The sequence below is a fragment of the Triticum urartu genome, chromosome 4A (genome assembly GCF_056163025.1).
Source record: "Triticum urartu cultivar PI428250 chromosome 4A, HENAU_Tu73, whole genome shotgun sequence".
Taxonomy (NCBI): Eukaryota; Viridiplantae; Streptophyta; class Magnoliopsida; order Poales; family Poaceae; genus Triticum; species Triticum urartu.
In genome coordinates, this window is record NC_141876.1 from 152,770,464 (window position 1) to 152,782,177 (window position 11,714).

Sequence of the window (11,714 nt, forward strand, 5' to 3'; positions counted from 1 at the left end):
CTTTTGATTCTAAAACATCGATGGGCTAGTGCTTATCATACATATGGGATAGACTATTGACTTAATGGAAAAGCCTATTCTTGTAGACAATAACAAGATTAGACCACAACGGGAGAACTATAAGCTATAGCGACCTCTTGCCTCAAGCGCATCGCCAACTGACCGGACTATTATCGAAGTTATTTGCTCACTGTAGTTTGCTCGTTGTATGTTCGCTCTTGCTCCGGTTTATCCCTTTTTTGTTTTTTATCTTTTTTACCAATATTCTTTGGATTTTCTTTATTCTTTGATATAACTTCGGTTTTCTTTATTTATTTTTCTCCATTTCACCTGGTTTTTTATTTGTTTTTTCACTAGTTTTTTATTTTCTATGTTTTTTCTTTGCTTTCTTTTTTCTTTCTTCCATTTTCATTGATTTTCTAACCTTAATTTTCGTTGACTTTCTTTATTTATCGCTCTTTTTCACCGGTTTTCTTCTTTTCAACGTGTTTTTATGGTTGTCACCGGTTTTTCTATTCATTCTCATTTATTTTCTTTTTTCTTCATCTTTTGTTTCTTTCTTGGTATGCTATGGTTTTTTCTTTGTTTCTTTATCAATTTTCACTGTTTACCATTCTTTTTACACTTGTTTCTTTGGTTTTCTTATTCGTTTTCCTTTTCCCTTCGTTGCTTTTTCAATTTTTATTATTTTTTGGTTTTCTTTGTTTATTTTGGTTTTCATTCTACATTTTTTGTATACATCAAGAACATTTTTCTAGTACACTTTTAACATTTTTAATACATGTGCAACATTTTTTGTTGATACAGATTTTTAACATTTTTCAAATGCCTGATTAACATTGGTCAAATACAGGATTATTATTTTTGACTACGTGGTCAATATTTTTTGAACATTTTTGAATGCTTGATTAACATTTTCTACATATAAAAGATTAAAATTATTTTTGATACGTGGTCAACATTTTTCCTACACACATTAAAAAAATCAAATGCTTAACTAAACTTTTTCCAATACTTGTTATTTTTTCAAATGCTTGATTAATATTTTCTAAATACATGAACAACTTTTTTCACACATATGTTTTTGTGTACATTTTTTATATACATGAGATACATTTTCTTTATACACATTTGGCATATTTCAAAATGCTTGATTAAGATTTTCTGAATACATGATCAACATTTTTTCTCCACATTTTAACAATTTCGGATGCTTGATTAACACTTTTGAAATACAAATTTGACATTTTTAATGCTTTATTAAAATTAAAAAAAACTTGTTTGACATTTTTTTCTAGATTCTTGATTAACATTTTTCAAACACATGATCAACTTTTTACACACATTGTATATTTTTTTGTATACATGAGAATTTTTTTCTTTATACACATTTAACATTTTTCAAATGCTTGGTTAACATTTCTATTCAAATATTTTATGTAAAGTTATTTTTGTAATATATTTATTTAGAATATTTGAAGTATAAACGAAAGTAATAAAAATAAAGGAAAAAGAAAATGAATAGCGTGGAAAAGAACAAAAAGAACATGGCCGTGGCATCCCGCGCGCCCAGGCCAACCCATTTAAGGAGGTGCCTGACGCGAGAGCCCGCTACGTCTCACTATAAGTGAGATATGGGGCTGCTCAGACTATAGGCCCTCCCGAGCTTTCTGTAAAGCAAATGTAGACCTTAAATGTGTAGCTTGCGTCATCGAATATTCGTTTCCATGGTGATTTCTCAAGCACATAGAACTTATTCCAAATTCCGTGTCTGTTTTTGCTTACGACTTTGCTTGTTCAAAGGCGTAGGTCAAGCCAAAACTTAGGCCATTCAGTAACAACTCATTAGGGTATTGTTCGTGAAGCTGCAGTGATGTGAAAACCTGAGACTTTGTGGCAGTTGATGACATGCTGTGTCACTGTGTACAATATAATTATCGAGGACGAGTATGAAGGGGCAAACTGAACCTATGATTTTGAGAAGTCTGTAGAACAAGTCCACATCCCAAACAAGATGTACATCATATTCTGAATTTTCTGAGATGAATCTGAATTTTCGAAATCACAGATGCACATGCAACTACTCAACGATGTTGTAGAGCATATATGGACCCACAATGAAACCAATCAGTTTAATATTTGAATTGTGCAGTTTAAATACATTTTATTTGTGTATTTTCACCATGAACAAATACTATTTACTGTGATATTCATGTGCATGATGGTCACGCATGATTTGAGAGTTTTTATCTGAGGAGTGTGGCAGTCCGGCGGGACATTTAAGGGGCCATTTGACGTTGTCTGCTGTCGCGCCCGAGCACATCCGTAGACGCTTATGAGTGGGATTTACCAAGCCCGACTGTAGACGCTCTAAAAGACTCTACATTTACTTAAAAAGCTGAAGAATATGTGGGTTCTTTACCCTGCTTTAGTCCAACTCAAAAAGATCTCCCAACTCATTTTCTTAAAGCTATTGATTCTAAAACATCCATGGGCTAATGCTGATCATACATATGGGCTGGACCGTTGACTCAATGCAAAAGCCCATTCTTGTAGACCATACATTATGAGACCACAGGCCCTCCCCTGCTTTCTGTAAAGCAAATGTGGACCTTAAATGCGTCACCGAATATTCGTTTCCATGGTGATTTCTCAAGCACACATACACAGAACTTATTCCAAATTCCTAATCTGTTTTTGCTCACGACTTTGGTTGTTCAAAGGCGTACGTCAAGCCAAAACTACGCTAGGCCATTTTCAGCAACAGCTCAGTACTATGCGACAACACTGCTGTGTACTAGTAGTAGTTGGCTAGCTATTGTTGTCGCTAACACACACACACACGCACACGCACAATAGTTAATGGAAGCGCTAAATGAAGGTAAGGCATGCTACATCATGCGGCTAGTTGCGTCGATGAAGGGAAACTATCCTCACTCCTCAGAGAAGCAGCTTGCTGGAGAGTGAAAGAAAGAGACTCAGACATCGGCGAAGATATGGTACGTTTTGGAGTCGCGGGCGATGAGCCTGAGCGCGGCGACGGCGGCGGTGATGGAGAGGACGGTGAAGAAGACGATGTTGAGCCAGTGCCATGACTTCTGCAGCGAGGAGAGACGCTGCCTGTTGGCGACGAGGTACATGTGGTTGGCGAGCACGAAGGTGAGCGGGAACGTGCTGAGCGCCCCCGTGAGGCTCATGAAGTCCCCCAGGAAGGGCAGCGCCGCCGCCATGAGCGTGTTGACGGCCAGGTACCCTCCCCTCACCCCGACCCTGAAGATCACGTTGTGCATCGCGAACGGGCCTCCCACCTTGCTCCCGAACCGGGTGTCCAGGTACTCGTACATGGGCGACGCGAAGATCTGCATATATGTGCATCTCTCTTTTTCAGTTCATATATATGTACTTACTTTGCAGTGAACGGACTGAAATTGCATCCTGAGAAACAAAAACAAAAAAAAGTAGAAGAAGACTTACGTGTAGTGCTATGACTGTCTGGAGGAAGGCAGCGAGGTTAGCAACGGCCTTGATCCACACGGGCCCAGTGACGTTGTTGAGCAGGTAGGTGGTGGTCTGGTTGCCGTAGGCCCAGTAGCCGATGACTATAATGGCGTAAAGGGGCACGGAGCCGGCGGTGAACTGGAACCACAGCGCCTTCTCAATGTTCTTCACCACGGGCGCCTGCACGGTGGCCTGGATCTCCGGCAGCATGCCGGTGTTGTAGGCGAACACCAGGCTCGCCGCCGCGCCGATGGTGGTGAACACCCTGCTCGACGGTTCTCCTTGGATGCTGTAGTCCCGAGGCGGCGAGCGGAAGCCGTCCTTGAGCGACAGCACGCAGGCTGCAAAGATGTAGGTGAGGCTGAAGATGGTGGAGAAGCCCAGCCAGATCCTCAGGGCCGACAGGTACGGGATCCCGAACGCGAAGAGCGCGCACACGAACCCGGACACCGCGATGCAGTAGGGCAGCTTCATAGCCCCGTCGGTACTGATCAGCAAATACAGTGCCTGCACGTCCATTTTTTAGATATACAGTCAGTCAGTCAGTCAGTCAGAGAAACACCAAATTCACAAGTAGGGTGAGTCGGTCGTACCTTGAGTGCTTGCCCTGCTATTATGATGAAGCCTGTGTTGATCATGAAGAGGTTGACGTACTGCATCGCCCAGGTGATCTTGTACATCTTGGGTCCGTAGATGTGGCCGGCGAGGTCCCTGTACCTGATGTGACGCTTGCCGCCCAGGAGGTGGAGGCGGCCCAGCAGCGAGTTGGCGTACATGGACACGGCGGCGGCCAGGAGGAGGCCCACGGAGCCGCCCACCCAGCCCAGCGGGACCATCAGCGAGCCCGAGTAGCCCAGCACGTAGGCGCTGTTCACCCCGGTGGTCAGCACGAACGCCACCTGGTACCATGGATCTGACAAAATTCCATCCAAAGTACACACACATATTACTACTTGACGGGTTCCAAAAGAGGTAATAGCACCTCAGGTAGATGTGATGATCTAGTCCCAAACTTGTAAAATTTGATTAAGCTATACCCTAACTTGCATCTCATGTGATGTTTTAGTCCCAGGCCAATCACAGCTCGCCAAGTGGCTGGGCCGGTCAGCGCGTGCATTTTTTCACAAAACCCCCTGCGTTTCCATGAATCAACCCGCACTCACCCCTCACCTGAATTAAATCTGTGGTCCACGGGGGCCAGGGGTGGCGGCTGGAGACGAGCACCTGGCTGCACGCCGGCCTCATCCACCTCGGCGCCAACATGATCAGCCTCATCTTCGTCGGCGTCCGCCTGGAGCAGCAGTTCGGATTCTGTAAGCATCCGACCCGACCGACGACTCCGTCTAGAACGGCGACCCGACCGACGCTGTGTTGCTTTGTTTTGTCTTGTTTTGACCGGGCTTCGCCGCCCTCGTCGCGTCGTGCAGGGAAGGTCGGCCTGGTCTACCTCTTCTCGGGGCTGGGCGGGAGCGTGCTCTCGGTGCTCTTCATCAGGAATGGCGTCTCCGTCGGCGCCTCCTGCGCGCTCTTCGGCCTCCTCGGGGCCATGCTGTCGGAGCTCATCACCAACTGGACCATCTACACGAACAGGGTACGCGCGCATCCGCCCTCGTCTCTCCTACTACTGTATTTGCTTCGGTCCATGTCGAACACCTTCTGACATTCGAATGTAAACACCGTCTGCAGCTGGCGGCCATGGCGAACCTGATAATCATCGCCGCCATCAACCTGGCGCTGGGGATACTGCCCCACGTCGACAACTTCGCGCACATCGGCGGGTTCCTCACCGGCTTCCTCCTCGGCTTCGTGCTGCTGATCCAGCCCCGGTTCGGATGGCTGGAGCAGCCCTTCGGCGGCAAGACCAAGTCCAAGTACACGGCTTGCCAGATCGTCCTCCTGGTCGTCGCCCTCCTCCTAGCCATTGCAGGGTAAGCGTCGTTGCAAGATACAAACTCTTCATTCAGATTCTACAAAATGAATGCATCCTGTGTGGTAATTAATCTGAAGCCATGCATGTTTGTACGCAGGCTTGCCGTAGGGTTGCTGATGGTGTTCCGCGGGGTGAACGGCAACGACCATTGCAGCTGGTGCCACTACTTACCTGCGTCCCGACGTCGCACTGGAAGTGTGACAACTAATAAAAAAATAAGAGGAGCCTAGCTGTGGAGACAAACGTGCTGCCCATCCAGATAATTGCTTCAGTTTGGCTTTTTTATATATACTTTTGCGCTGTATAGAACTTGCACCTTTTGCATTCCTTTGTTGTCCAAGAGGCGTTGACTAGCAATTCTGCTTGAATATGTTATTAAAGCTCTGTAAATCACTCTGTTTTGTTTGTGGTTAAAGCGTTTGTTTATTCTTTGGTTTTGCATAGCCAGTCGCATTTGCAATGTTCAGAGTAAAATAGGTTATACTTGAAGAACCGAATCGTTGAATGAATTGGTGCGATCAATATGCGCTCGGCTGCTTGCAAAAACATGAGATGGTATCGTTGGCATGCGATTATATGGTTTATATTGTTAGGACTTCGGTCATCTTCTACTCAACTACGTAGAATGGTTTATATTGCAAGATCGAACATGGATGCAGTAACCGCAAGTGGGACAAACCATACACACTTTTCACAAAGGGGCAATCATCCTATAACAATACCGGCAGGGGGTTTTGTGAAAAAATGTGCGCGCTGACCGGCCCAGCCAATTGGCGAGCTATGATTGGCCTGGGACTAAAACATCACATGAGATGCAAGTTGGGGTATGGCTTGGTCAAGTTTTATAAGTTTGGGACTAGATCATCACATGCTGTGCAAGTTAGGATACCTGGGGTGCTATTACCTCATTCCAAAAGGCCGAAAATATTCAGTGGGTGTTTGTTTCCAGGGACTTTTTTGTGTAGGGACTAAAAAAAGTCCCTCTTAGAGACTTTTTTACCAAACGGGAGGGACTTTTTAGAGACTAAACTAGGCATGTGGGACTAAATGAAGAAGACTCTCAAGGAGAGTCTTTTTAGGACTTTTGGGGACTTTTCCAACAATGCCCCTCCATATACCCATTGGCCCGCCACCCCATGATGTTGTTTGATTGTTATTTTTCTATATACTAGGGGCAACATGGTCATTTAATAACCTTTAGAAAGGGACTAGGGACTTTTTAGTATCTGAAAACAAACAAGAAGGGACTTTTTAAGGACTAAGGACTTTTTAGTTGGGACTAGAAAAAGTCCTAGGACTACAGAACCAAACACTACATCAGATCCCTTGTGCATCCCCCATGCATGGTACTACTACTACCACCCAACAGCCAACAAATTCGCACGTGCAAGCAAACGGAGGAAAATTTTGTAGTATAACTTGGTGGAACCCAAACAACATGTCTGGAACCTTTTGAGTTACTACAGTTAAAAAAAGGCATAAACTGAACCCATGTGTGTTAATAATTTGACTATGGCAGCGCACTGCACTGGTGTGGTGGTACACGACAAGGACACAGCTGATGCTGGCATTACATATACTGTATGTGTATATATTGTCACTATCCCTTCCTCTAGCTACAACGGATGGTCAAAGGATGCATGGATGGATGGATGGATGGACACTAGCTTCCCTCGAATTAAAGTCTGAAATGGCCGCAAGAACAAACAACGGAGTATAGTCAAGGAGGGAGCGCTCGTCGTACACAGATAGATGGATGGACGGATGGATAGATTGATAGATTGTTGTATATAGTTAATGAGGGACTTGTGCGGTTGGAACATAAGAATGATCGATCAAAGAAGACAAAAACAAGAAGATGAACAAGAACAAGAACAAGAACAAGAGCTTCCTGTTTTGTGTCTAAGAAAAGGAATTGGGAAGGAGAGAGAGGGAGCGTACCAACGCCAATCTGGTGTGAGGTTTCATCGGCGACAGGCAGGTCATCAAGCTTGTCCCCGTGCCCGTTCTTGGAGGGGTTGGCGTCCACCACGATCACCTTCTCCGCCGGCGGCATGGCCATCTTCTTCGACCCTCTATCGATGTATACGCTGGAAGGAAGGCAGGCGATCGATGGATGGGTTCGGTCTGGTTTGGTTTGGTTTGGGTGATATGTATAGCAGCAGCAGTACTGGTAGAGGGCCGAGAAATGGCCGGGATGAATGAACTGCAATAGAGTCACAGCTAGCAGGAGGGAGGGGGAGGAGGTCTCTTATAGGGGACGGGAGTCATCGACTAGGACTGATTTCCTGGTCAACAATTAATATATTAATGTACTACGTATTTCATGTGCGCCGCGTCGTCCAATTAATTACTCCCATCTTCAATCCTCGCTTGATTTTTTATAGGAATGATCCTGGCTGGATTTTTGTTTCCATCACGTTTTCCTCCTGCAAAACTGATCAATCATTAACTGTAAAATTAGCACTACATTTATACTAGTAGCGATATCTCGCTTCGTCCTGTAAAATTCACAACATTTATAAATTTGGTATACTGTTGTCTGTAGACACACCCCGCTTGCATCTCTATTTTTCTTTTTCTTTTTCTTTTTTGATTGAGGGTAAGCATCTCTATTTTTCTGCGTGTGCGTGTCATCATTCATTCAATTAGTTACTTTGATCTGCGGTCCCGGGCCTGCTTTGTTTTCCGTCACGTTTTATGTTTTCCACGCGCACACGTATACACGCACGCACGTATGTACGCAGCCATGTGGCTGGGTGGAGAGGAGTTGCAAAATTCACGGCCCCTTTTTGTCCCATAATTAGTCACAATCACATGAAAGAAGGGAAAGAGATGCGCACTTGGAGTGCACACAGCGGCGTGTTATGCAAAAGGGGATCCCAACGGATCAACCCCCAATTGCGACGCCTTGATTCCATTCGTGGGCATGCATACCGCCACCCAACTGCACGCCAAACCAACATGGAAACAAACAAACCAAACTCCATCACCAACTTGCCATCGACTCAAGCCGGACCACCCTTCTCTTTTCTTTTCGGGAAATCAGGCTCTTCTTATCTCCAACCGAGGAGAAAATGGAAAACTGAAGCTCTCGTCTTATCTCCAAGAGCTGGGAGAAAATAGAAAGGATAAAATGTCTCCGTGTGAACATGGTTCAACTGCTCGTCAACATCATCCCATTCTATCATATATATTCCGATATGCTAATGTGTATGTCTATGTGTATTTGTTGTGTGCTACTCCTTTACACGATAGGCTTGGGCTAGCACAAATTGCCTTGTGCCTCTTGCGTAATTAGGTCGACGCATCCAGCCATACACCCCCGTCGCGTCACGCTACATAATTACGCTTTTTATCACCATCGATGACACTGTGCTTGTACGTATATGTAGTGCGCGCAGGCCTATAGCTAGAACCCGTGCGGTATGTGTCAAATCATTCAAACCTTTAGAGTCTTCAACAAGCGCACAAAAACTGCTCCGAACGCTAAAATTCATGTTTTTGGACGTCGGACAGCTATAGCAAAAACTGTGAAATAGTGCACGCGCAAAAAAAGATTAGATACGCGCTAAAAACCGCCATCAGAAGCTGCAAATTTGGGACGCTGGATTGCGCGCGCTTCACAACTTGCATTATGTGTTTCTTTCGGCGCGCGTTTTTAAGCATATGCTAAATCAATGTTGGGTTTGGCGCACTAAAAGGCTATAGTGGCGCGCTAAAACTATTTTAACGCGCATAACTTTTATGCGTCTATTGAAAATCTCTTAGACTAGTGCCATGCATATGACATTAGTCTAAATTACTACCTTTATAATGCAAAGTAACATAATACTAGTATCATAGATGGCTTCATTTATTAACTTGTAGACTCATCTTGTCTCGGGAAGCGCTATGTTACAGTAACATATTATGTTATCACCTCTCATTAACTACTTGCCACATAAGCAAAAAAAATCTTGAAGCGCGTTATGTTACTACCTAAGTTACTCCCACTATGACTAGTCTTAGACTACCCACAGTGGGAGTAACATAGGTAGTAACATCACACATATCTAGATAAAGTAAATGATGTGGCAAGCAATAAATAAATAAAGAGAGGAAAGTAGTAATATAGCTAGTTACTAGTAGTATGAGTAACATCACACATATCAAGGCAAGATGTGTCTAGAGCCTAATAAATGAAGCGTTGCATGTTAACATATATATGTTACTCCTCATTATAGAGGTAGTAACATAGACCAGTAACATGGGCATGTTACTAGTCTATGTTACTACCCATTGTGGCTAGTCTTAGGGCACCACAAAACCGACACGCATCGAACCAGGGACTAGTCGGTGGACACGGAAGCGGAAGTTTGTCACCCAAACTATCCGTATACATCTGGCCTCAGTTTTTTAAAGTCCACACGCTTTAATAACCATATAGTCTAAAATAGTTTAAAGGTTCAAATGCACCAATAGTTTGAACTTCAAAAAGTTCAAATACTACACTTCAATATTGTTGTTCTCTTTAACCGCCCACAGATGCTTAAACAGATTTCCCTTCAATTGCTCGTGAGTTACTTGATGCTGAATTTGTTGATGCGTTTGAACCAACTCTTCAAATGCGACTGAATTTTGATAGGATCACCCATGTTCTCAAATGCAAGAGTTGCGGCAGCATCCCCACCCTCATCTTCCACGATCATGTTGTGCATAATCACACAATAGGTCATCACGTCCCACAAGGTCTCTGAATCCCATTGTTTAGTAGGTCCACACATAACTATAAAACGTACCTGCAGAACTCCAAATGCCCTCTCAACATCCTTTCTAATTGCTTTTTGTTTTTTAGGCAAAGTAAGACTTTTTCTGGCCAATTAGATTAGAGATGGTGCTGACAAAGGTAGCCCACGAAGGATAGATAGCATCAAACCAGATAGTAGCCCATGTTGTATTCATACCCATTGGCAATATAGTGGCAAGGAGGAACTTTTATTTCGGCCAGCCTAGCAAACAATGATGATAGTTGCTGCACATTGATGTCATTGTGTGACCCGGGCATGCCAAAGGAAGCGGGCCAAATCCAGAGATCATGTGATGCAACTGCTTCGAGAATGATGGTAGGCTTCTTAACATGACCTTGATATTGCCCTTTAAAACTTTTGGGCAGTTCTTCAATTTTTCCAATGCATGCAGTCAAGAGATCCGAGCAAATCTAGCCACCCTCTTGCTTCCAAGATTGCCCAGATCCTCCTGGTGTCTGCCATAGTCGGTTCTCTCGGGTACCGAGGTCCAAACACCTCGACTACGACACTTGTAAACCTAACAATGGCATCTCCGCATTTGCTCCCAGACATTCGTAGGTACTTGTCCCACGAATCAATTCACCGTGCCATATGCAAGTATCCTCAATGCAGCCGTGCACATATGGTAACCAAAGAACCCAATCCTTCCCACATAGTCCTTCTTCAAAATGAAGTAGTCATCAAAGGGACGGATGCCATCGTAGAGACAATCGAAGATATTTTCGCGCATCTGAAAGGGCCGACGAAAAATTGTCAGCGAAGAAGGCATCGGGGCAAAGTAGTTGTCCATCAGCGTCAAATGGTTGTGCGCCCTGTTGTGGTTGAGCACTCGATGACCCTTGATTGATCCCTTAAAATCAAGAACATGCTCCTCTGCATGCTCCGCGTCTGCAAGGACCGCCTGCATCATCGCCGTCTCATCGATGTAGTCCTCCTCGTCGGACGACTCAACATAGTGCTCGTATATGTACTCCAAATCCGAATCCATTTCTTCAAAGAAGGGACAAAAAGATTACCACGGACATTTCACTGAACAGTTGCCGGGCACGGTGAGTACCCTAGGAGTAGATGGTACCTGCGCGGCGGTTGGAGTTGAGATGTGGAACGGCGGCGAAGGAGAAGCTGCGTGCCGCCCGGGTGTACCGTTGGAGGTGACGGACTTATCGAGCTCTATGAGGGGTATGGGGAGGGGGGTGTGGGTGGTGGAGCAGCAGTGAAGGCAAGAGAGGGAAATGGAAGGAGAGATGAGAGGATGGAGGCTTGCGGTCCGAGAGTGATTTTGGGTGGGCCGGAGGTGCGATTGCTAGATGGCTGTTGTCCGGACTTTCGCAGAGCCCCCTTCCCCCTAATTTTTATCTCGGGCTTACGAGAAAAATATGTCTCAACCGCTCAGTGGGCCGATATAGGCCCGTGTTGGATGGGTAAACACGTTCAGACCATACAGTCCAAACGATCGCGGGAGGGCGGTTTGTGAGTCTGCTTTGAAGATGTCTTTA

The 11,714-nt window shown here is 44.8% G+C and overlaps 2 protein-coding genes across 3 annotated transcripts; one reads left to right on the forward strand and one right to left on the reverse strand.

The window, feature by feature from the left end:
* Nucleotides 1–2,607: 2,607 nt before the first annotated feature.
* On the reverse strand, nt 2,608–7,664 carry LOC125551157 (putative proline transporter 2). 2 transcript variants are annotated; one of them, XM_048714318.2, is made up of 4 exons: nt 7,370–7,664; nt 4,092–4,411; nt 3,475–4,005; nt 2,608–3,359 (listed from the first exon to the last, which is right to left on the reverse strand). In XM_048714318.2, the coding sequence occupies exons 1-4, from the start codon at nt 7,488–7,490 to the stop codon at nt 2,979–2,981; spliced, it is 1,353 nt and encodes a 450-aa protein (XP_048570275.1). In that variant the 5' UTR covers nt 7,491–7,664; the 3' UTR covers nt 2,608–2,978. The 2 variants fall into 2 exon arrangements, with proteins under 2 accessions (XP_048570275.1, XP_087374163.1); XM_087518037.1 differs by lacking the exon at nt 7,370–7,664 and adding an exon at nt 4,669–5,101.
* On the forward strand, nt 5,194–5,866 carry LOC147975202 (RHOMBOID-like protein 2). Its single transcript, XM_087518038.1, has 2 exons — nt 5,194–5,426; nt 5,526–5,866. The coding sequence occupies exons 1-2, from the start codon at nt 5,194–5,196 to the stop codon at nt 5,656–5,658; spliced, it is 366 nt and encodes a 121-aa protein (XP_087374164.1). The 3' UTR covers nt 5,659–5,866.
* Nucleotides 7,665–11,714: the final 4,050 nt, after the last annotated feature.